This window comes from Macaca nemestrina, chromosome 19 (assembly GCF_043159975.1).
Source record: "Macaca nemestrina isolate mMacNem1 chromosome 19, mMacNem.hap1, whole genome shotgun sequence".
Lineage (NCBI taxonomy): Eukaryota > Metazoa > Chordata > Mammalia > Primates > Cercopithecidae > Macaca > Macaca nemestrina.
Window position 1 is genome coordinate 78978388 of NC_092143.1, and position 26350 is coordinate 79004737.

Here is a 26350-nt window from a genome sequence, read left to right on the forward strand (position 1 = left end):
GGTAAGAGATACTAATTAAGTTTTCTTGGTATCAAAGTAAGACTTTTATCACTATTATTCTGCAGAGAAGTTTGTATTTAGTCTATGTTGGTGCTGACAATGGTGACAGAATTCAACACCTGTTAAACATGTTCAGTGTTTTGTGCCACAAGTTTCCTTCTGCATGAAATAACTTAGCTTCTTCTCTTCCCATTTTCCTGAGTATATTTGGAGCATTCTTGTTTGTGTTTGCAGAGCTATAAACAGCCTTCAGCTTTTATAGTCACCCAGCATCCTTTGCCAAACACAGTGAAAGACTTTTGGAGACTGGTCCTGGATTATCACTGCACATCCGTCGTTATGCTAAATGATGTGGATCCTGCCCAGGTGAGACCCGGACTTCTTACAGTCAGAGCTAGTGCCGGGGGGTCAAGTTTGTTTGCACCTGAGCAGTGCAGGCCCTGGTGCCAGGTCTCAAGTGCCGGTTGAAGTTGAGAACTGGGGATGCTGAACACAAAGGTTAAAAATCAGACGGAATTAGGGGTTAGAAAGTCAGTTGAAACCAGAAATACAGGCTGAAATCATAGATGGTTGAGGTGACAGGGCAAGACAGGGCCAAAAGTTGAGCTGTTCCTGAAAGATGGAAATATCCACTGGAGGTTGACAAGGTCGCAGACCGAGTCAGGGCTCAGCAGGAACCTGAACATCGCAGAGCCAAAGCAGAGCAAGCAGACCAGAGGACAGTGGAGAAGAGAAGATAGCATTTGACACAGCCCCTGATCCCATTCCTGGAGCAACTGTGTGCTTCCTGGCATGGCTCACTGGGAGCTTACAGGTAGAGATTGTCATGCAGGGTGACAGTGTTGGGATGACAGCGGAGACAGGCAAGCAATTTTAAGGCACAGCAATTAGTTTTCTCAATGCTTTGGTAAAGATATTAAAAAGAAATAATACTGGGACTTGGAGATAAGAGAAGTTTGGAATGATAGATGGGGCTTTTGCATAGTTACTCTTAAACATTAAAGAGAAAGAATTGGACAGCGATGACTCAATGTTAGTAATAGGGTTAGACACATTTTCTTGAAGCAGGTTGTCAGGCAAGCATTAGCGCAGTGGCCCTTTAGGAGATGAATTCATTGCTTTGGGATGTGCCTATACCAGTCATAGACAACCATCATGACAGTAGGCATTATGGGAAGTTTGACCTTAGCATGTTTTAAGAAACAACTTGTTCTGAAACTGAATTAATTTCCTGTCCAGTAGACACAAATTCTTTCTTTTTCTTAAAAACAAACAAACAAAAACAAAACAAAAAAAAGGTCTGAAGCATTTCAGCATCCCAACTGGACATCATGGCCAGATTTTTCCTTCCTACAATCTATTTTCTTGCCATCGTCCAACCATAAATGGCATGGACATTCAATTCAGTTCTATAAGGTTTTTAATTATGTCTGAGGCACTGCATTATATAGTAAAGCTCTCGCCTGAAAGCTGGTTAATGAAATAATAATGATAATCTTTGTTCTTATCCAGTCCTTTTGGCTTAAGAAGCTTAAATATTTTAAAACTCTTCCCCATTGATGCTCTGAGAAGGTTAGCTTACGGTCATTTATAAAGACAAGCAGACACCACGGCTTGGGAAGCTTCAAAGACTCAACTCAAAATAGAACCAAGGATCCTGATTTTCTACCTTACAGTGGCATGGCTGAAATTTCACTAATTCTAGAGTCTTAAGTCACAGACACTTACAGAATAAGGGACTTCTTCCTTATTTAGAATCATTATGGTTTTTTTCTTCATGTGAATCCTGAAATGTGGAGATATTTTTGTTCGTATTAGTGAACAAGACATCAGTGATTCTAGTGTGTTCTTTTTGAACAACTGCATTGGAATTCTAAAGCCGCATCTAAACCCGAACTATCTGGACTCAAACCAAGCCTTGGCTGGCTCATGGGTAAGAGAGACAAAAAGACTCCAGTTCTATTCAGCAGACAGAGCTGATTTTCAGAGTGAGAGAAAAGAGGCTCCTGGGATTCAGTCTTTTAGCCAACACTAAACTGAGCATTTGAATGTAAAGGCTTTGCAATTCTACAAGAATAGCACTCAACGATTTTAAGTATTTATAGGTCCGGTTCACGGACGTGTTATGCACCATTTAAGCCATTTTCTACATGGTTTACTTGGGCAGAGCATAGAATGCAACGTGCCAAGAGGCAAGCACAAGCCGCGTCACTCATACTTCTTTGGTGTAAGTGGCAAGCTTTTGGTCAGGAGCTTGAACAAAGAAAGCAAGCAGAAAGCAGAGTACGTTCAGGCAGTAGAAAAATGGGCAGAACGGTTCAAATGTGCATGTTACAGCTTTTATAAATATCTTGGCTTCCCATCATAATGCCTGTTAATTTTAACAGTGGGTACCCTTGGGCATCAAAAAGAAAATAAACATCAGCATGCCATTATTTGACAAGGCAGTTTTATAACTTGTCACCAGGAAGTGCTGGTGAGGGAGGAAATATTTCATGGAAGCATTATTTAAAAATAAATAAATGTAATTTTTAAAATACTATCAGCTTAGCTAACATAAAAAGCATGCTTGGTTACCCTACTCTCTTTCTTACTTATAAAATCCCACCTTAACTGTTCTGTGATGGAGAGAGAGATATTGCCGTTTCGGCTGACCCACTGCTCACTGAAAACTATCCTGCAATCTTGGGTATAAATCAGCCTTAGCAACCTTTGACAATGAGATTTTAGATCCTTTGGAAAATAGAAATCATCTAGAAATTCAACCAGTGGATCCTCCTTTTGTGACACATCATTCTGCGCAAAATTAGGTGTTGTCTTCCTCTGCTCTTGGCCCAGTATAGAAACAGGTTATATAATAAAGCAGTTCTCTCCTTGCCTTTCCATAGGCCACCTGTCCCTCAGCTAAATCAGAAAGATAAAACTTAGATGCAGCCGGGCGCGTTGGCTCACACCTGTCATCCCAGCACTTTGGGAGACCGAGGTGGGCGGATCATGAGGTCAAGATATTGAGACCATCCTGGCCAACATGGTGAAATCCCCTCTCTGGTGAAAATACAAAAATTAGCCGGGCGTGGTGGCACATGCCGGTAGTCCCAACCACTCGGGAGGCTGAGGCAGAAGAATCGCTTGAATCCAGGAGGTTGCGGTGAGCCGAGATCATACCACTGCACTCCAGCCTGGCAACAGAGCGAGCTTGTGTCTCAAAAAAAAAAAAAAAAAAAAGTAGATGCTACTTAAAAAAAAGTCATAGGAATAAGAAGTCCCTGTAATTTCAAACTTTAAATGCCTATTAAGGTTTCGGGGCTTTAAGAAGGGTTTTTGAAGAGAAAAGTCTTAGCAGTTCTTCCTTCCTGACTGTTTCCAAGGGTAGGAATTTTGTGGGGTGCTAGCTAATAAGCACCTTCATAAGCCACCATGCTCAGCACCACTCCTACTGCACTGAGTTGTGCATTTACATTCATGCAAAAGTTCTAGTTACTCAGTATCAACAATAGCTAGAGTTTGAGGCTCTAGGAAATTGCTTTTTTAATTAGGCCACTTCCAGGTAAAACAGCAAAGCATTTACTCTTACAACAGATTTGCTAGATCTGAGCTGCAAGGGTTTGGACTGGAACATAAAAATGCAACCCAACAATGTTATCAGTTCCAAACCTTGTCACAAAATAGCCTTATTCCCAATAGTGGTTATAAAATCCACTCGCAGTCCCAGCCAGCAGAGCATGGAGATCTGGGCATTAAGACTTGTATAGCCATCTTGAGTACCTTACATCCTGGGGTGGCACCTGGTGCCTCTCCCTGGGGCCTGATGAGAGTTCCTTTCACCATGCAAAAGGGGACATGGCGACTGCCATTCACATGACCTCATAGGAAAGCAGAATTACTCATGGCTAAAAGGTGCTTTCTGAGAAAATGAAGGAAAAAGTCCCAGGAAAAGGACAGGTGGAGTTGAGGAATCAGCCAGCAAGGAAGTCCAAAAGCCTACATTGCTGGGAGGAGAAGAGAGAAAGAAAAGAAAACAAAGAGAGTCAGTGAAGTCTTCAGAATTCCTGAATGATGTCTCCAAACACAGCATCCCACACCTGTAATCCCAGCCAGCCATCTGGGAGGCTGAGGCAGGAGGATCACTGGAGAAGAGGGATTCAAAACCAGCCTGGGCAACATAACGAGATCCCTGTCTCTCCAAAAATACAAAAATTAGCCAGGCATGGTAGCACACACCTGTGGCCCCAGCTACTTGAGAGGTTTAGGGGCAAGAGTTGCTTGAGCCCAGGAGTTTAAGGCTGCAGTCAGCCATGATCACACCACTGCACTTTAGCTGGGGAGACAGAGCAAGACCCTATCTCTTAAAAAAAAAAAAAAAAAAAAAAAAAAAAAAAAAAGATTACTGAATGTCAGTACTAACCTTATCCAAACTGTTGGGAGTAAATTTCCTCTTTTAATTAACCCTGTGTTTATATGTTTTGAATTCAGTTGTGTCCACAGTACTGGCCAGAAAACGGAGTACACAGACACGGCCCCATCCAGGTGGAATTTGTCTCTGCTGACCTAGAAGAGGACATCATCAGCAGGATATTCCGTATTTACAATGCAGCCAGAGTAAGAGATGGGCCCATCGTGCCTGTGATTATGGCTTCATTTATTTTCTCACTCATTGACTATTTGGAGCACTTACTCTATGTCAGTCACTGTTCCAAGAGTTTGGAATATGTCAGTGAACCAAAAAAGCACAAATTCCTGACCTTACGGAGCTTACATTATAACAGGGGCAGTATTTAGAAAGTAATGATACTTATTAAAGCACAGCAAGGCAGACTTTATTCAAGACCATCATGATAGTTGCAGGGACCCCTGTCACAGGACCTTGCAGCGGACGAGAGAGAGTGGGCTCAACTCTGAGTATGGCATGGGCAGGCAGGAATTTCTAGCCAACAGGCAGGGTGGGGGTCCGTGGATGGAAAATTACTAAGGGGAGGCATCAAGACTGATCCCTGGCTAAACTGACCTAACAGGATTCTGGCTGAAGGCAGGCCCTCAGCTGTCTGGCTGAAGACATACCTGGGGAATGGTGGAGGATGAGGAACCTGATCAGATACCAAATATGATCAGACATTGAGGGTGGGTGGTTCTTGCCACGGTGACTTAGCAGAAATTGCTAAAACTGGATTTTACAAGGAAGTTCATGGATAGGCCTAGGAGAAGGTTCAGGAGCCTGGCGAAAGTTTGGTCAAGCAAAGAATTATTGTCAGAAATCAGACAATAAATAACAGATACAATAACAGATGCAGTAAGTTAGGAAGTGACAAATTCTACAGGAAAATCAGCAGGGGGGTTAGAAAGTGCTAGGGCCTTGCACAGCGGAAGCACGCTCTGTTGTAAGCATGCGTGCCCTATGAGCCACGACGGGGGAGGCCAGAGGGCACTGAGGCTCTCTGGGGAGGCAGCTTTCTAGGCAGAAGGAAGGTTCAGTGCAGAGGCCCCAAGATGTGTTCGCCAGTATGAGTGCCAGGACAGCAAGGAGGTGCGTGGCCCAGGCTCAGGAGCAGAGGCAAGAGTAGCTGATTGGGAGTGAGCAGTTCACCTGGAAGGACAGTGGCCTGGGGTCCCCAGGTCGAAGGGCCTGGCAGTCACTGTCAGCATTTGGGCTTTTGCTTTGAAGGAAATAAGGAGCCATTCCAGAGTTTTGAGTGCAAGAATCCAGTGGTGTAATTACATTTTAAAAGGAGCACTCTGGCTCCTAGGTTGAGAATAGACTGGAGGAGAGAGGCATCAGGAGGCTGTTGGGATAAGGAGAGATGACAGTGATGGGAAAGGAGATTATGGTGAGATGGGAGAGAGCAGGAGTGGAGGTCATGAGAAGGGGAAGGTTCTGGTATTTTCTGAAGGTAGAGCCAGCACGATCCCAGGGAATGGAGGGGACTCAAGGTTCCTGTCCTGAGAGCTAGGATGATGGAATGGATACTGACTGAGTTGTTGCCGAGGCTGCCTGTGTAACCGGACTGTTTGGGGGTGGGGGGCATTATGGAGAGAGGATCAGAAGCTCAATTGTAGACATACTAGGTTTGGGATGACTGTTAGGCCCCTACGTGGGAATATCAGGTAGGCCTTTGAAAATATAAGGGTGAAATTCAAGAGAGAGGGCTGAACCAGATATATGAATTTATGACTTATTGGGATATTGGTAATATCTAAAGCCATGAGCATCAGTGAAATCAAATGAGAGGCAGCAGAAGAGGAAGCGCCCTAGGGATTGAGCCTGGTGGCTTCTGGGAGAAGGGGAGACTGAGGCAGAGAGAGCAGGAGGGAGGGACTGCTGTGGGAGAAGGACCAGCCAGTGAGGAAAGCATGTTGACAAGAAGAGAGTGTCACCCGTGTTAGATGCCGCTGAAGGCCACAGAAGATATAGTCCAGGTGATTTAGCCATGGCCGGATTAAAGCTGTTTTCATGTTTCTACCATAAGCTAAGTAACACTTTTTTGAATTCTGCAATTCTATTTCGCTATGACTAAGGATTAATTAACTTGCTATCTTAGCAAGATTCAACATCAATAAGCAAAACCGTGTTATGCTCACAGGAAGCAGTGTTCTCTGTCTTCACACTGAGCTCACAGACATCTCCAGGTTTTAAGTTATTCATTACCTGTAATTTACCTGTAATTGAAGTTATTTTACCGCTTAACATGACAATGTGGTCAGTGCTTATGCTGTGTTATTTTTCTCTTGGCTTTTGCAGAATGGGAAGCATTCTGCCTCACTCGTATTTGTCTGGCCTGTCATTTAAAACCCCTGGTTGTTTTTAACTGCTCGAGATTAAAAACCGTAACTCTTCAGGCCAGCAGAAGCCACCTTGGTAATTTGTAGGCAGGACTCGCCTTTAATAATGGGAAGATCAAGTGGGTGGAAGGAGCCCGCTGGAATTCAGTAAATAATGCCTGTTTTCCTTCCACTCCCTGATTGTCGCCTGGTTCTTTGTAGCCCCAAGACGGATATCGGATGGTGCAGCAATTCCAGTTCCTGGGCTGGCCGATGTACAGGGACACACCAGTGTCCAAGCGCTCCTTCTTGAAGCTCATTCGCCAGGTGGACAAATGGCAAGAGGAGTACAACGGTGGGGAAGGCCGCACTGTTGTGCACTGCTTGTAAGTGCCTGACAGAGCTCTTCATTTAAGAACAGCCAGACCCCACACTCGCTCTCGCCCCCTGTTTCTCTGTCTTTTGTTTCACTAGAAATGGAGAAGAAATAAGTAGGTCTAGGTGACGGGGTGGTCATGACACTCAGTGAGGGATTGGTTGGCTTTTCAGGAAACAGGATATGCACATCCTTCATTTGGATGGTGTGCCACTGCTGTATAAGCAAGCACTGGCCTTTTGATTAGGAGCCCTCTCCCCTGAAAAAAAAAAAAACATCGGCTCTTGAGATCCAATTGTTAAGCTTTCAGGAATTTTCTGAGCTGGGTCTTCAACTGTTGGTAACTTGAATTCATCCATGGTAGAAGGATTTACATCATGGAAATCAACAAATGCTACAACTCAGGGCTCCATCCCACCAGCCAAAGCCAGTTTACCATCACATTGTTTGATTATTCAATTGGAAATCATGTCAGAGGTCTCAGAGGAACGGGTGTGTGTGTGTGCACGTGCGTGCGCGCTTTTTGGGAGAATGTGTATATTGGGAGGATTTGGTTACAGCCAGTGTCCCCAAAACGGGGCTTCCAGGCCAGCAGATTTTGCAGGTGCTAAATGTGGGCACCTCTGCTCCACATGGCTCCCAGCCTTACCTGCACATTCAGAATTATTTGAGGAGCTTTAAATGAAAACACAAAACACACAAAAAAAGCCCACACCCAGGCCACACCCCAACCAATTAAATGAAAATCTCTGGCAGTCGGGCCCACACCGGGGTGTGTTTTTAAAACGCCTGGTGATTTCAATGTGCTGAGATAATAAGGTTGAGAGCCACGGAATAGAGACTGCCACGCTTCTCAAAGCACTTTTACCTGCATTTTCTCCTTGGCAATGATATGTAGCTAATCAACCAGCTGGAATCGGCTTAATAGAACAGGCAATTAGAAAGTCATGGCAGTTAAGGAAGATGCTTAGAGAATTGGGGGGAAATTTAAAGTATACGCGTATGTCACTTTTCAGTGAAGTATCATTAGAAGTACACACCGAGATCTCTCTTAAATTGAAGGCAAAATATTCACTCCGGGTAGTTCAAGCCTAGTTAAAGTTGCAGACCTGGCTCAGGGCGTGGGTTACTCTCCAGTCAGTGCCCTTGTCTGATGCAATGCCACCTCCTACCCCGGGCCTGCGAGGTCTCCCGGGAAGCCCAGGACTCTGTCTGCCTCTCAGCAATCAAAACACGATAGTGTCTCATTCTGCAGGAAACTGATATTCCTTTGGAAAGAGCTGTAAGAACTACCCACAGTTGTCTTCAACCAAAAGTTCCAATCTTTTGTCCTCTGAAAAGCAGTTTATCAACCTCACCTTTCTCTAGTTGCTGTCATCCCCACTTTCTTCTCCTGGACCCAGTGCATTAAAAAATCTCTATCGGCCGTGCGCAGCGGCTCACACCTGTAGTCCCAGCACTTTGGGAGGCCAAGGCGGGCGGATCACAAGGTCAGGAGATCAAGACTATCCTGGCTAACATGGTGAAACCTTGTCTCTACTTAAAATACAAAAAATTAGCCAGGCATGGTGGCAGGCACCTGTAGTCCCAGCTACTCAGGAGGCTGAGGCAAGAGAATGACATGAACCCGGGAGACGGAGCTTGCGGTGAGCCAAGATTACACCACTGCACTCAGGCCTGGGGGACACAGCGAGACTCCATCTCAAAAAAAAAAAAAAATCTCTATCAAGAAAATGACAAAAAAAATTCATTAGCAGTCCACATCCCTATTTTTATTTCTCTTCAATCCAGATCCGACCTCTGATCAGAATAAGAGGCTCACACTGAGATGATATAATCCCAGCAAAGAATATTAACATTGTAGTTCATTTTTATTATTAGATATGTCAGGTTTTTCTAAAATACTAAAAATGTTTGCAGATATCCCTGCCTGCATCTGGAGACCAGCATCTGAGCTAGATGTACATCGTTCCCCCCGGGATTAGTACTTTCTAAAAAGGGTCAGTGCTTTAACCCACAGGACTAAGTTACTAGTGACTAGAAGAAGTTGAGGCACCGGGACAGGCCTAACAAGAGGACATAAAGATTTCTTAAATCACTGCACCTTGTCAACAACACTCTTCCCAGAGGCAGCTGTGACCACAGAACTAAACAGTGACATTGCTGTTCCATGTGAAACCTAAAGCAATCAGCTGTTCTTCACAGTGGACGGTGGGAGGCATCCGTTGTTTCTTCTCTCCTGCCTGTGCAGCATCTCCTCCCATTTTCCGCTGAGAGAACCTTGATTCTTCTTTGGAACATTCCCCCCTCTCTAAAGCCCCGCCTTGGTTCATGTGGAACTGTCTCTTGCTCTCTTAGCATCAAGGTGGACATGAGACCTAGGCCTGGTGAGAATGTTTATTTTTGTTTACATTTATATATCTAAATCTAAGGGGGTTTTTTTAGCTATAAGAAAGAAAATTAGTTTACATTGGCATCCGCCAGTACTGGCCAGGAGATAATCAGACCACTCCAGTGTTCCTCTTGGAGGTAAGAGCATGGCATTCAGCATAGTGTGGCGCCACCTAATGGCTGTGGGTGGAGAGTTCCCGGCTGAGGCAAGACCTACAGGTGCTTTGAAGTGAATGGTGCTTGAGCCACAGATATTCAAGGTATGCAAATAGGGAGTGTTTTTCTTTATACGTGTGTCCCAGCTAATAAAACTAGTTTCATCCCAGCTAATAAAACTAGATTAAATGGATAGAATTAAGATTTCACCACTTTGCAACTCTTGATGAAAATAATGGACTAGACAGTGGTCTTCAACAGCTGCCAAAAGCATTAGGTGCAAAGCTGATGGGAAAAGTGGTATAATGTTAATGCAAGGATAGAAAACAGCTAATCTTCTCATTAGCAGAAGAAACAGTCTAGGGACAGATCTATACCTCAGCGTCATCTGACTTACAACAAAGATGCCATTGCAACACAGCACTGTGGGGGAGACTGCCTGGACACATTGGTCTCCCTCACTCCATGTACAGAATCCCTTTCAGATAGATGGTAGACCAAACAGGGAAAGTGAAACAACAAAGCTTCTAGAAGAAAACACAGGAGAAAATCTCCATGACCACAGGTAGATTTGTTAAACAGGACACAGAACACTAGCCTTAAAAGAAATACTGACAAATTGGACTTTCATTAAAATTAAACCCTTCTCTTCATCAAAAGACGTCAATAAGAGGGTGAAAAAGCAAGGCAGTGGGAGTAGAGTTTTATAATACAGGTGTCTGACAAAGGACTCGGCTACAATGTCTTATTAACTGCTGTACTGCAAGCCAATAGGAAAATGATAGACAACTCAATTTATTAAATGGGCAAAAAACTTGACAGGTACTTCATTGAAGAAGAAAAAAAAAAAAAAAGAAGAAGTCCCAAATAGCCAATAAGCATAGAAAAGTTACTCAACGTTACTCGTTTTTAGGCAAATCCACATTCAAACCAGGATCAGATGCCACTGTGTACTCACCAGAATGGCTGAAATTTTAAAGACAGACAAATAAATAATAATCCCAAGTGTTAGTGAAGCTGTGGAGTAACTGGAACTCTCATACACTGTAGGAAGGAAGTAAATACTGTACAACCATTTGGAAACTGACAGCATTTACCAAAGCTAAACATACAGGCACTCTGAGGCTGAGCTCTTCTGTTCTTAGAGAAATGACTGCAGAAATGAATCATCTGCCAAAAGATAAGCTTATCACAGGTTTACTCATAATATTTACAAACTAAAAACAGCCCAAACATTCATCAGCTGTTGGATAAATTGTACAGTGGGTATTCATTCAGTGGAATTCTCCTTAGCCTTATAAAAGAATAAACCACCAATATAACACCGTGGGTAATTCTCACACAGACAACACAGAGTGAAATAAGCCAGTCTCAGGAGAAGACATAGTATATGGTTCCATTTACACAAAGCTGAAGAACAGGCAAAAGCAATTGATGATGCTAGGCTTAAGAATGGATTATCTTTGGTGATACTGATGGTATTGTTGAGGAAGGAATGTAAGGGAGCCTCTTGGGGACTGACCGTGGTTTGTATCTTGATCTAAGTGGTGGTTACGTGGTATATGCATTGGTAAAAATTGAGTCAGCTATCTACTAATGGTCTTCATTGTAGGTATATTATACTTCAGTTAAAAAGCTGATTCGGAATTTCATAATGGGCTGATGAAGCTGATATCCGAACACGATGATCACTCTTAAAACCATAAAACAAAGGGACAACCAGATATTTTTGGCTTGCTTCCTAATGAAAGTATACTTTAAGTATCCTTGTATAAATAAATAAATCTTGAATTCTTATCAAGCCCTGGAACTACCTACCAATTTACAGGAAATACAGAGTTAGAAAGCAGCATGTTAAATGATATCACAGAGATGTGATGAATGAGAAAAATCTAGGATGTGGGACTCTCTACGGGACAGATGACCTTGTTTCCTCAACAAATAAATTCCCAAGAAAAAAGAGAGCAAAGAGGAGCTCACAGATTAAAACAAATTTGCAAGACATACCAACCAAATCCAATCTGTGGCCTTTGCCTAAATGTGGATTTTTTAAAAAGCAGCTGAAAGAAACAATCTGGGAAATTGGAACACAGACTAGAAATTTGATTATTTTAAAACAGTAATGTTTGTTATTTTAGGTATGATACTTATACTGTGTTTAAAAATAAAAAGGTCCCATGGCTGGGCGTGGTGGCACACACCTGTAATCCCAGCACTTTGGGAGGCCGAGACGGGCGGATCACAAGGTCAGGAGATCGAGACCATCCTGGCTAACACAGTGAAACTCCGTCTCTACTAAAAAAAAATACAAAAAAAACTAGCCGAGCGTGGTGGCGGCGCCTGTAGTCCCAGCTACATGGGAGGCTGAGGCAGGAGAATGGCGTGAACCCAGGAGGCGGAGCTTGCAGTGAGCCAAGATCTCTCCACTGCACTCCAGCCTGGGCGACAGAGTGAGACTCTTGTCTCCAAAAAAAAAAAAAAAAAGGTCCCTTATCTCCTTGAGGAAAGAGGGACTGCAGAGTTGGTGCAGGAATAGTGCGGAATGAGCCTGGACCATCATGTGGTTGCAGAAAGTAAAGAAAGAAGAAAGGTTGGGGGCTTGTCAGAAAAGAACAAAAGGGCTACCCTGTTGGAGCTGTCACTGGCCAAAGCTGAAACAATGTGAACAAAATCAATATTAGTACCATCAGATTTTAGCTGATAGAATAACATTATGTATAAGCTCACACTGAAATAAATCATAAAATAAATAAGCAAATAAATAATTTAATGGGGAAAAAGAGACAGCTTTTTCTTAGGGTAGAATCTTCAAAGAGAGGGAAACAAGAAATCACCATTAGGCAAACACCACCGTGATAATTGTTACAAAGATCCACCAACGGATGATCAAATCAGTGGGCGAGAAACCAGATATTTGCATAGTCCCAAATATCTTCCCCCCAGATATTTATTGACTGCAAAGAGAAAGATGATAACTTTATAGTGAGAAAGTCTGGCGGACACCGTCTTAACAAGTGAGCAAGTGAACATCACCAGTAATAAGACAGAGGAACATCCTGAACCCCTGGGAGGAGGTAACATCCTCTCTGGTTTTCTTACCGAAATGCACGGCCTTGTTTCCAGCCATGAGAAGACATCAGACAAACCCAAATGAAGGGATGGTCTACATGTTGTAGTTTGTGATGACTTCTCAGATTGTGGCTGGGGATGACAGCTACTGTCTACTTCTGTGTTCTACATTCTTTATATTCTACAAAATCACTGATCAGTGCTCTTCAAAAGTGTCAAGGTCAGGAAACGCAAGGAAAGACTGAGGAAGTGTTACTGACTGAAGGAAGCTAAGGGGATAGGACAGCTACATCCACGACTGGATCCTGGACCAGAAAAAGGACATTCGTGGAGGAACTAGTGAGATGTGGCTACAGTCTGTGGTTTAGTTAATAGTATTGTCCCAGCATCACGTTCTTGGTTTGCATAATGTGCTGTGGACATGTGAGGTGTTCACATCAGGGAAGCTGGATATGCATTCTCTATGCGATTTTTACAGCATTTCTGCACATCTAAAATGGGTTCAGAGTAAAAAGTTTTCTTTAAAAATTGCCTCTATGTTTTATAGATAAATAATGAAATGCTAATGGATGTTTTGTTGTTGTTGTTGTTTTTGAGATGGAGTCTCACTCTGTCACCCAGGCTGGAGTACAGTAGCACAATCTGGGCTCACTGCAAGCTCCGCCTCCTGGGTTCACGCCATTCTCCTGCCTCAGCCTCCCAAATAGCTGGGACTACAGGCGCCTGACGCCACGCCTGGCTAATTTTTTGTATTTTTTAAGTAGAGACGGGTTTTCACCATGTTAGCCAGGATGGTCTCGATCTCCTGACCTGGTGATCCACCTGCCTCGGACTCCCAAAGTGCTGGGATTACAGGCATGAGCCACTGCGCCTGGCCGCTAATGGGTGTTTTTAAAGGCCAGATATGTCTTTGAACATAACCCGTACTTGTCACACCAATTTTCCTGGCAGACCCTAAATAAGGTTCACTGAAAATTTTCTACCTGGGCCCTTATCGATGAAGTGTTGTATCAGAGAATGTGACCAGGGCTGAGCGGAGCTGGGAGAGGCTCTCAGTCAGGTGACCTGTGGCCAAACATTGCGGATGGCTTGCTCTGTTTGCTTTAATTAAAACCACCTGCCCAGGTAGGCGGTCCCTCGGCCTCAGAGCCCTTCCTTGTTACCGGTTGGCCAGGGTTTCAACAGCTCGTTTCCACAGGTGTTTGCGAGATGCGGTGTAAAGTGCAGCCATCTGATCTCTTTCATAACAGGAATGGCGGAGGCCGCAGTGGGACGTTCTGCGCCATCAGCATCGTGTGTGAGATGCTCCGGCACCAGAGAACCGTGGATGTCTTCCACGCTGTGAAGACACTGAGGAACAACAAGCCCAACATGGTCGACCTCCTGGTAGGACACCCCCTCTGAGCTGTTGCATGAGACCCTCCATGAGCATTAGAATCCACGCCAGCTCCCAGATTCGCGGGGAGACTGATGCCTAGAGGAAGAGACTCATTTTCAAAATCACAATGTAATCACTTTGCATGTAGGGCTTTTCTCCTTCTTTCTTGTTCTCCCTCTTCCTCTCTTTGTTCTTCACAAGGAGACTTTGTCTCCAGCTCATTCGAAATAGGGAAATAGCTGAAACTCACAAGTGAGCATCCTTATTAATTTCCCTTCCTGGCAGTGCCTTCCACGTGGCTAAGCACTTCGTCTTCACAGAGAAGAAATAATCATAGTACGTGAAATGCCAGATTTTCAAATTATGTATTTTATAAATAGCTTAATCGCCTAATATTTATCAAAGCTGTGAATTTTAGTTTGACATCCAGAATATTGCATTTAATTATGGTGGCCATATCTGAGAAAAGGATTAAAGGAGATGAGAAACAAAGGACAATGTGCAATTATTTTCTTAAGAGTATTTTATGAAATCTCTTTTTATGTGGAGCTGTTGAAATGCCAACCACTGTGACTCTAGAATAGTTTAAAGGAGGGAGCTTTTAGATTAGGTTTTTGCAGTTCTCTGTGAGTGGAGGAAGGAGCTGAAGGAAACAGCAGGACTAATCCAAGGTTGGAAAATGGCTTGGGGGCAGGAGAGGGAGAAAGAGGTGGCCGACGTGACAAGCTCCAAAGCCAGTGTTCCCAGGTCCACGGCGTCACAGCAGTGGGGTTAATGTTAAAAATTAAAATAAAGGGACTTAAGAGGGAGTTGAGAGTCAAGCTGAATTGGAGAAAGTAGCCGTGGTCCCCATGCAGTTTAAGAAGTCATAATAGCAGTGCTGCTAATAGTAGTGACCAATGACAACGAGCTCCCAAACGTGTCCCGCTCAGCACGAACCACTCTCCAGGGCATCCGCTTTGCCCAGATACATGTCTCGTGCCTGAGGAGCTGCTCCATTTCCAAGAAGCATGGCTGCTGCTCGGGGAATGTGGCACACCTGTTTGGCCCCATCAGCTGTTAGCGTGCTGGCTTCTGGAAGGGGCAGAAAGGACTGTGCTCCCCAGACTCCTGCTCCCCTCCTCCCCACCCTACGGGGAGCCCACAGAAACCCAAATTCTAGTCTCAACTCTGCTGCTAATCCTAGTTAGGTGACCCCAACACATTAGTCTTGTCATTTAAGTGTCCTTAAGCAAATCAGTTAACTCCTCTAGGTTTTAGTTTTGTAAACTAGGGATACCATTAACTCATGGAGGTAGCCAGCATGCAGAGAGATGTGAAGTGTTTTGGAAATTGGAAAGGGGAGAGGTGGTTGTAGAGAGTGGAGGCGTCTGCCAGGCGTGATGCCGTCAGTGGCCTGGCAGAAGGGCTCTAAGTGCCCTGGACATAGTAACGGATTTCCTGTGGGTTGTTGAAGGGCTGGTGTGGGGCTTCACTAGGACCGTCTCCCTCCCTGCATCCCGGCCTGAATGGTAAAGAGTTCTACCACCATGGAATTCCCAGTCTTCCAGGACGGAGGCAGTTGAGCAAAGAGTGGCCATGCTGTCGGCGGAGACCTGAGTTTGGGCCGGCAGAGGATAGAAACAAATGCATGAATGAAATATTCTGACTGTGGCTTCGTGCAGTAGTTAACCTCAGTAATTCAGGGACAGGTATGCAGCCTGGAGACTCTGGCTGGTACTTGGGCACAGCTGACCTTGATCAAAAAAAATGTCACTTCCTTCTCACTGCAGCCTGAATTAAGCAGATCATTAGAAACAGGTCCTTGCAGGCCTTTCCTGTAATGGCTCCGGCCACAGCTTTCATCACTCACCAGGTTTTACGGGCAGGAATGATGGGGCTTTTACCAAATCAGTGGTGCACGTTAGAGGACGGGGGTGATTTTTCATGAAATAAATGGAGGCTTAGGTGGCTGAACCAGAAGGGAGCTTGCAGTCCCAACCCACGATTCTATAATAACTTAGGACTTTGTGTAGTTATGTGTGACCCTAATGGAGAAGATGGGATTTCTGGGTGCCCAGACCAAAGGTCAGCACCAGTTGGAGGATAAGGTCAGGGTCTGAGAAATGTAGGAAAGTTTTGCAATTTCCGGAGAAAACTGTGACATATCTGTCACGGTGGCTGTTAGGGTATTAGATAATACCAGGTGACAGAGAAAAAAGTCACTGTGCTCTTCTCAGTGGGTTTGAAGCTTCCAGAACTGAATAGGACCTGTTGTCATTTGGTTTTGTCTGTAAATACGACTTCTGTTTGGTTTGGTGTTGATACCTGTGTATGTTGGCTGAGATAATTAAATTAGCTTAGGTCAGGGTGATAAAGTCTGGTACAGTTTTATTGGGCATCACAGGCCATCTGAGGCCCGAGTGTGTCCTAAGCACAAAATGTTGCGCCAGCAGCTGAAAAGGGCAGTGTCCTGAGTCTACTTAGCTGCATCTTCAGAGGATGACAAGCATGTGCCAGACAGCCCTGGGGGCGCTTCAGGCTGGGGTGCAATAGAGGGGCCCTCGCCCTGGCCCCACCAGGTCTTATACATCATGTGTGCGGCTGCATCCCTCATGGGCCCTTCCATTCAGAACAGGCAAATGCTGCCGCTCTATCCTCCCGGCCAGGGCGGGTGAGCGCACAGAGGGACGCTGTGTCTCTCCCCATCTCTCTTTGCAGCTCTGATTTTTCTAAATTGCTTCTGAGTGGGAAGATGCATCGGTTCGTGCTGAAGCATGGCATTCTCCAGGGAGATCCAGAAAGCCCTAAAGAAGTATTTCTGCACATTTTTCGCTTTGGGGGCTCTGGAGAAAAGCCAGTGGATTGCCAGGAGGCAAAATAGTTTCTAATACAAGACTAGATTTTTTTTGTATCCAGCAGGGGCAGCTGCATTTTTCCTGAACCCTTTTTCCGCCCTGCTTCTAAGTTATCCATCTCTTCAACCGGCCTCAAGTCCCCATCAAAGAACTGGGTCCCAGGAGGGTGGACACGGACAGCACAGCCTGCGATTCCCCATGACTCGCCTAGTTAGATTCAGAATGGGTCCTGGCACCTGAGCTCCTCTGAAGCGACTCTGGCTGCAGGAAAGCGGCTGCTTCACCACGGCAGCTCCCTTCTCACTTTTGCCTTCTTTAATGGCTTTTGAAGTTCCCAGGCTCTGTTTTAACATAGAAATGGTCTTTGAGGGCAGAGCTTGCCTAGAGAAACATAGTATCTTCTTGCCCAGAGAAACACAGTATCTCCTGCAAGGCGGTGGGAACTTTGGAAGACTCCCCCGCACAGCCTAGTGCACTGCCCAGGAAATGAATAACTGGCACGTGCCTTGGCAGGTCTGACAAAGCTGCCTCTGCAGGTAATTACACACTTTAATATGGAGTGCAGTGGCGTGATCATAGCTCAAACCCCTGGGCTCAAGCCTTCCTCCCACCTCAGCCTCCCAAGTAGCTGGGACTAAAGGGGCATGTGCCTGACTGGTTTCTTATTTTTATGTCTTTAGAGATGGAGTTTTGCTATTTTTCCCGGGCTGGTCTCAAACTCCTGGCCTGAAGCAGTCCTCCTGCCTCAGCCTCTCAAAATGCTGGGATTACAGGCATGAGCCATGGTGCCTGGCCTGGCATCTTATCTTAGTTCCATGCCATTCTACACGTATTTCTCAGCCTCTGTTCTGTGTGCAGCATCACTGGGCATGATGCAAGAAAAGTAGAAGATATGGTCTCTCCCACATGGAGCTTAGAACTCACTGGAGATGCAAAAGTCCTCCCTGAACCTCAGTTTTCTCATCTGTAAAGTGGGAATAAGAATATTAAGCCTTGCCAAGCACGGTGGCTCACCAGCACTTAGGGAGGCCAAAGTGGGCGGATCACCTGAGATCAGGAGTTTGAGACCAGCCTGGCCGACCAGCCTGGCCAACCAACATGGTGAAACCCTGTCTTTACTAAAAATATAAAAATTAGCCAGGGCGTAGTGGCAGGCACCTGTAAACCCAGATATTTGGGGGGCTGAGGCGGAAGAATCACTTGAACTCAGAGGCAGAGGTTGCAGTGAGCTGAGATCACACCATTGCACTCCGGCCTGGATGACAGAGCAAGACTCCTTTTCAAAAAAAAAAAAAAAAAAGGAATATTAATTCAGTCACAAAAGGCCACATATTCTATGATTCCTTGTCTGTGAAATGTTCAAAGCAGACAAATCCATGAGACAGAAAGTAGAGTAGTGGTTGCTGAGGGCTGGGGGAGAGGGAGATGGGGTGACCGCCAATAGGCCCAGGGTTTCTTTCTGAGGCGATGGGAATGTTTCAGACTTAGATGGTGTACAACTCTAAATATACTGAAAACCACTGAACTGTGTTAAAATACAAAATTACAACACACTTAATTTGAAGATCTAATTGGCTTGTATGAGTGACCCTAGAATCAGGCAAGATGTCATTCTGTAAAATAGAACGAGGGCTCCAAGGAGCTGCTTGGAGGAGCAGCTTTCTAGAGAAGAGGAGGCTGCTTTCTAGGCAGAAAAGGGCTTGGGAAGGCAGAGGCAGGGAACACAAAGCAGACTGGTTGTTTCAAACTTCCTTCCATCACAGGGTTAAAACAGAGGTGCTGCTTTATCATGGCACAGGATTAAAACAGGGGCTGCTTTATCACGGCAGCTCGGGAACACCGGCCTGCTTCTGACTGGTGTCTGCACTTCTCCTGATGTTCCGAAAGCTGCCCTGTTTCAAAGTTCAGTTGGATGGCGGCGTGGCACTTAGCACGAGGAACTCCGTTCTGGTTTGGTCTAGTCTGTCAGGGCCTCATCCAAGCAGTGGCCTCCCATGAATTTTATTTAACAACTGTATCCCTTAAAGGAGCCAGTTTTATGGTATGTGAATTATATCTCAACAAAGCTGTTGTTTTTTAAAAAGTAACATCAGAAACAACAAAAAAGAATACTATTCACAGAAGGCTACGGGGCTTTTCTGTTTAGGGAACTCGTCCGGAGAGTTACTTGTTACACTCAGTCATCGTCACAAAAGCCGGGGGAGGTGCTGCCGCTGCACCCCCTTTACAAAGAAGTCCAGCATTTCGTCATTCGTGCAAGCCAATTCCGGACCCCAATCCCTCCTCCCAGCTCCAAGCCTGCTGATGTTCAGCCACCCCAAAAGGAGCCCCCCAACCTGTCTCCCAGCCTGAAGGCTGGACACCAGCGGGGCTCTCGGGGTTCATAATGGGTGGAAAAGGCAAGGGAAAAAACCAACAACTAAAAGCCATTGGACGAAAATTCCAAATGGAATGTAGCTGGATATGCAGTCCCACCCCACCTGGGAGTCTGAAAGGGAGGGGCCCGTAGGAAGGTGATGGTCATAACCCCTCCCTGGGTTGATTTGTTACTCAGTTGCCGGGAGGAATCCAGGAGAAAGGGTGGTAAAGCAGTGTGTGCTCTCGCACCGGGAGAAAGAGGGCACAGGTAAGTGTAGGGGACTTGGGAACAGGGCAGAGCTCAATCAGTGTGTGTGCTAGCTTCATCTCAGACCAGGTGTAACGGGAACAGCCCCGTCCACCCCCACATGCCTTGTCAGATTCAGAAAAGAACGTGTCCCTCGTGGTTCTCAAGCCTGGCTGCCCATTGAAGTCACCTGGGAGCTTTAGAACGATTCTCATCCCTGGGCCCACCCAGTGACTGATTCGATTGGTCAGAGGCCTGGCTGCAGCAGCCGAGTGTTAAAAGACCCCGTGAGTCTCTCGTGCAGCCTAGCTTAAGAACCGTGTCTGCTCTAGACGCGCTTTCAGCCCAGGCTGCGCATGAGAATCTGCCTCTCCGCCTGCCACTCCTGGGGGAGCTTTCAGAAATACCAGTGCCCCAGCCCACTTCAGCCAGAGGCTCTGGGATGGAGCCCCCGCCAGGCAGGATGGACGTGCCACAGGGCTGAGAAAGTTGGTTTGGAGGGTCCCCAGGCCTTTCCCTTCCCTGCAGTGCCACTGCGGCGGTGCGGACGTGTTCACAGCTCGCTGCCCGTCCCCCTCCATCCCACTTACTCCAGAGCCAGCCCCGTCCCGATCTGCGCATCTGCTGCCCAGGTCCAAGTTGCCCTCTCTGTATCTGAGAGCTGACCCTGCAGACTCAGCCTCGCCTCCCCTTTAGTAAGCCAGCAGTGGACTCACCTACAAAATACAATGTGGTGTGGGGCCTACAGCTCTCGCCCTTGTGCCACCACCTGGTGTGTATAGGCTGCCCCTCAGTAGCTCTCGCTGTGAAATTTGCAGCCAGTTTAACAGGCTGTGCACGTGTGTGTGCACGTGTTGGCGTGGTGAGTGCAGGAGCTGAGTGGGAATTAGAGGTGAGCTAGGGTCCCCAATCCACACTCCAGGCACCTTGAATCCACCCATAGTCAGTCTTCCTATACTCTTGAGGAAGGTTTGTAATAATTTTTGCTAATACCCCATTCCCTTTCCCCACCCCTAGATTCCACTTGCCCAGCCCGTGCCCCACACTCAGCACCAGCCAAGCCTGGCTCACAGGAGTTGCCCAGTGAGCATCTGCTGAGTGAGCATTCTTCTCTGCAGCCAGACCCGATTCCAACCTGAGGCACCCTTTGCTGTCCTCTCCAACCTAGGGGAGGTTGTGGCTGTGCTCAGCAGGGCCTCAATAAGGAACTGGGCATGGATTTTGCAGGGGGCTTTGGTGAAGAAAGTTCTACCTATGTATTTTAAAGATAGAGTGGAAAGGAATGAGCCATTCATCATTCCAGGGGCATGCTGCTGTCTCGCTTGAGCGGGGATGTGAATTTATTGGTCTCCTTGGCACAGAGTGACTGGCCACAGCCTGGCTGGGAACACTGAACTGAAGGATCCCACCACGGTAATAGGGCCCAGCCCGCCCTCCTGGCAGAGCATCATGCAGAAGAATTTTTCCAGCCCGAAGGATCTGTCAGTACAGGGTCCAGCCAAAATCGTGGAGCTTGCCTTACTTTCAAAAGCAACCAGGCCAGCAGTGGAGGCTATTCTCTCTGAATCTTTGGAGGCCGTTGACGTGCTGTTTGAAGTGCCCATGCTGGCCGCCAGCCTGAGTTCCTTAGACACAGGCAGCCTGCGCAGACAACGACAGGGCTCGGGCCCCTGATGGAGGCCCCCAACGTCACCCACTGGTGTGCTGGCCTCGTGATGCCCTCACCAAGTGAGCCAGTGGCTTTTAACAGCAAACCTCAATTTCCAGCTTCCTTGCAGGTTTTGCTTTCTGCGGCTCATAGGTCCAGGAAGTCTGATCGGGAGCGAGGCCAGTGTCAGGGGCCTTGGTGAGGAATAGCAGCAGGTCGCCCTGGTTATGGTCTGACCCAAGGATGTGAGGAGGAGCAGGCCAGGCTCCCACCTGAGTCCCTACTCAGGGCACCTCCTCATGACTGAAGCCAGCTAATGTCGCCCAAATTGGAGCACTCAGGACCAAGGCGTAAACGTTCCTTTTTCCCCTGGAGCACAGGGATGGCTCATGTGGCTTAATTATACCGTTCAAAAGCGAGTGAGCTGAGAGAGGAAACTGCAGAAGACAGGCCTGTACCTGGTGATCAAATGTAATCAGTTTCCAGTGTCGGAAGATTCAGGCATTTACCCAGGTGCTTGGGGGAGAGGCACAGCGATTTATGGTCTTCCTTCTCCTTTCCCTTATTTTTCTGATTCAGAAACCAGTCATCACAGAATCTATGGGGACTGGCCGCTTGCTCAGGAAGGATAAGGTGGGAGAGGGAGAATTCATTTTGAAAATTACAGTCATGCCTGAGACAGGGCAGCTTTGGTGACTTCCAAGCAGCAGCTCCTTCGAAGCGAAGCCCAAAGTCCCTCCTGAGTTTCCAGCCTGTGTTGTGGCCTGAGGGCCGCAGCCACATCTCCCCACTAGGTGCATTTTAATATGTTAAAAGGATGGCTCTGAGTAGGCACTGAAATGAATTGCACAATTAGGCTTGTATAAAATCATTTTTATGCAGTAAGGGATTGGACCATGTAGATTTCCATTACAAAAAAAATTGTTCCTGTGATTCACAAAAGCGGAGAAATGACGGGAGCACTTCATAGCCAACATGTCAGCCTGGTGATCTGACAACGTGGCCTTTTGGAATTTTGAAATTCAAATATTTTGAAAATAAAAGTATCAAATTCTGAAATAATAAATACTAGAATATGAATCAGAAATCTGATTTGCCTAGGGCAAGTAATAATTTTTTCCAGTTAAAAAGTTAAAAAAAAACTTCTATCTTTATTGGCATTTCATTGTGTATGGAAAAAGTGGTCTATTTAAGGGAAATGACAGGCTAGCAAAATATTTGTTATTTGCACCAGGAGATAATTTTAGGAACACCTTCTCATATGTCATCAGACTTACTTTAAAGGCAAACCAAGTCCTAAAGTTCTAAATTGAGAAAGCTGGAAGGGAACCTTAAATGTGATCCAACCCCCTGTTTTATGACCAGAGGGGACTGGATTAGCCAGGATCTCGGGGATGGTTAATAGGACTTGAGGCTCCTGGTCAGTGTGGAGCACCATGACTTTCTAGAAAGCAAAGAACAACTGGATTCATGTTTCCTATGTCAGAGTCTGCCCAGTTCCGGTCCCACCTGAGCCCTTGATAGACACTAAAGGTAGGATTCACATCATGGAATAAGCATTTTTAATAAGGCTTTATTGGAATATAATATGTATACCATAACATTTCCACTTTTAGATGGAAACAATAGACACTGGGAACTCCAAAAGCAGGGAGGAGAGGTTGAAAAATTACCTACTGGGTATAACGTTCAGTTGTAATCAGTTTCCAGTGTTTTGCATTCCTACCAGCTGTGTAATGCACTATGAACATTCATTTGGGGGGTGAATACCCTAGAAGCCCACTCCCCACCATTACATGTATAATACCTGTGTAACAAATAAACACATGTACCCCAAATTTAAAAAAATCCCCTTTTAAAGTATGTCATTCACTGATTTTCAGTATATTCACAGAGTTATGCAACCATCGCCGCAATCCAAATGTTTAACATTTCCATCACCCCCTTAGTCCCCTCAAAGAAATCCTAGACCTACTTGTAGCCACTCCCCGTTACTCACTTCCAGGCTCTGGCAACCACCCATTGGCTTCCGGTCTTTATAGATTTGCATATGCTGGGCGTTTCATGGAAAAGGAGTGTGTGCCCTTTCAAATCTGGTTTCTTTCACTCAGCAGATTCATCCATGCTTCAATTCATCCACGTTGTAGCATGTATTAGTACTTCATTCCTTTTCATAGCCAAGTAATATTCTACTTTATGGCTATACTGCATTTTATTGATGTACATTTGAGTTGTTTACCTTTGTTGGCTGTTGGGAATAATGCTCTGTGAACATTTGTTTACAAAGTTTTGGTGTAGACATACGTTTTCAGTTTCCTTAGTTGTATACCTAGTAGTAGAATTGCTGGGTCATATGGGAATTCTGTGTTTAACCTTTTGAGGAGTTGTCAGACGGTCTTCCAAAGTGGCTGTGCCATTTGACATTCCCTCCAGCTGTGTATGAGGGTTCGCTTTCTCCACGCCCTTGCTAACACCTGTGATTTTCTTGCCACTGATGTTAATCTCGTGGCACTGTCAGTGATTGAAATGATCTCCTTGTTCTCTGTCTTTGCCTCTGGATCGTGACCTCCCAGAGAACTGACTGTGTCATAAAACCCCCAGTCTCTAGCAGTACATGTGTATTGAGTTGGATCATATGCTGCTTGTCTTCGTGTGTACATGCGGCCGACTTAGACTCTCAGCTGTGTCAGTTCTGAGCTAGAGACTGTTACATTACCCAAAGAGGGATAAACTATGGCTCTTGTCCTCAAATAAATAGGTTAGACTACTACTGGGGTATTTACAGAACAGTGTAGGTGAAGAAAAGGAAATTTCAGTGACAAATTAGGAGGCACTTAACAAATACTAGACATTTTCAATTTATTTGGCAAAATGAAAAATAATAGATGCATTTCCTTGGTTGTGGCTGTGATGGGTAGAGACGGTGGTGCTGAACCTCGCTCGCACGTGTGGAAGCTTGTCTCCGCCAGAGGTGGAAGAGAGCCTTCCAGTTGCGGAGGTGCTCTCCGGGGCCGGGCTCCTGCCAGGTGACAGCCCTGTGTCCCGCTGCTGGGTTCAGAGACCACTCCCAGGCTTGGTTCTGTCAGCACACTCCATGCATACAGGTGCAGAATGCTCTCCCCAGCCACCCGAGACCACACCTCAGCCAGGACCTTGTGCAGGGCTCGCTCAGGCCAAGGTACATGATCCAGGAAAGCTGAACTCAAGAAAAATGAATCCAATGCTGGGTGCGGTGGCTGATGCTGATAGTCCCAGCTAATCAGGAGGCTGAGGTGGGAGGATTGCCTGAGCCCAGGAGTTCGAGGCTACGTTGAGCCATGATTATGCCACCACCCTCCAGCTTGGGTGACAAAGGGCCCTGTTTCTTTAAAAAAAAAAAACTAGGAGGGAGAAATTAATTCCCTGCCTGATGAAGAACTGGTCTGTGGGTCCCAGAGGATCTCAAACATTTCCCCTTCTGTACCTTTCCTCATCCTGTTGCCTCTGCCTGGAATGCCTGTTTTAAGTAACTGGTGAGGATGGCCATATACTATATCCAAACTAGGGCACTTTGAGAGTGAAAGAGGATTATGCCAAGACAACAGGCAGCGGCCAGGACTGTCCAGGGCAAACCAAGGCTGCTTCCACACTTCATGCATCAGTTCCATCCTCTGGGGAAGGTGCTGTCCACCTACTTCCCACTGCCATCTTCCCTGAGAAGACCTGCCCTCCCCTGAGCCCACCGCACATGATAGGGACCATTCCGCCTCGTGTGTTGTCATTGGGTTACCTGTCTCATCCTCCTCACTGGATCATGGACTTCTCAAAATCAGGGACCAGGTCAAGCGGCTTGGTATTCAGGAGGTGCTGATGAAATTCTCATGAAATTGAGGAATTCCTACAGACTGAAAGTCAAAGGTAAAACTGGATCACGCGTAAGGCCTCGTCTAGGTACCAAGGGCCTTGTGAGAGATGGCACGAAGGCATTTCCTCAAGCACTCGTTACCTTTTCTTCTATCCCTGACCCTCCTGCACGAAGCTCAGTATGTTGATATCCTGGAAATCACATGTGTGGACAAACATTTAGAGTTCCCAGTGTCCAGAACCTCCTGGGAATTCTAGCCAGCACAGGTAGCAAAATACCTTTCACCCAGCATTGTGGGGAGCATCTCCAAACAGTGAATGTCTCTGGAGTTCAGAACCGTGACTTTCTGATTCGTGTATAATTCAAATGCTTCCCAGATTGATGTCTTCCCATTAAGACCCTACTCTACAGTAATTGCTTTACTAGGAACAGCGTTGAGATATTCTTGAGCTGACACTTTCCCCTCCTGTTTTCCAGGATCAGTACAAGTTCTGCTACGAGGTGGCCCTGGAATACTTGAATTCTGGCTGATGGCGTAAACAGCTCTGCAAACAATCCCTTTCATACCACAAAGCCAAGACGTTCCGTGGTATTCGTGCAGAAGAGATGAAGACTTCTCAATATGCTTATTTTGCTTTGCATAATTGGCTCTTTTTAAGAGCCCAAGAAAGTGTTTCTAAAACTGCTTGCACTGCCCAATCCCAGTAATGCTGCTGCCTGACAGAAACACACACACAGCCACAGTCGCCAAATCCCGTACTCCTTGCCACCGGCTTCCTAGAGCAGCGTAGACATCTGGTAAACTGAAGAGCACAACTATATTCTTATGAAGGAATTTGTACCTTTGGGGTATTATTTTGTGGCCCGTGACCCTTGTTATTGTTACAGCTGAGTGTGTTTTTGTTCTGTGGAGAATGCTGTCTGGCATTATGATAATATATTATTTTAGGTAATATTTGTACTTTAACATGTTGCATAATATATGCTTATGTAGCTTTCCAGGACTAACAGATAAATGTGTAATGAACAAAGACATGTTGTATGAGTCGTCGTTTCTATCAGATTTGTATTGTTTCCAAGGGAAAAGCTTGGGGGAGGACTCAGTTCACAAAATGCAAAACTCGACGATCGGATTCACGGACCTAGAGCTTTTCCATGTGTTTATATTGTAAATATTTTTGATTTCATCAAATTATTTATTCATTAAAAGAAATTTTTGTGAAGCACAGTGAGTGACAGTCATTTTTCTTAAGGCCTGGAAACGATTTTCTGTATGATGTTACTCTATGTGAA

The 26350-nt window shown here is 45.7% G+C and overlaps 1 protein-coding gene across 10 annotated transcripts in view; it reads left to right on the forward strand.

Annotated features, from left to right (window-relative positions):
* LOC105478860 (protein tyrosine phosphatase receptor type M) overlaps positions 1 to 26088 on the forward strand; it is an 826332-nt gene extending 800244 nt beyond the window's left edge. For all 10 annotated transcript variants that reach the window (XM_011736570.3, XM_071085869.1, XM_011736565.3 and 7 more), the window contains 5 exons: positions 235 to 366; positions 4474 to 4599; positions 6976 to 7139; positions 13996 to 14131; positions 25535 to 26088. In XM_011736570.3, the coding sequence (XP_011734872.2) occupies positions 235 to 366; positions 4474 to 4599; positions 6976 to 7139; positions 13996 to 14131; positions 25535 to 25588 (612 nt within the window). In that variant the 3' untranslated portion in view covers positions 25589 to 26088. The remainder of the gene's footprint in view (positions 1 to 234; positions 367 to 4473; positions 4600 to 6975; positions 7140 to 13995; positions 14132 to 25534) is intronic.
* Positions 26089 to 26350: the final 262 nt, after the last annotated feature.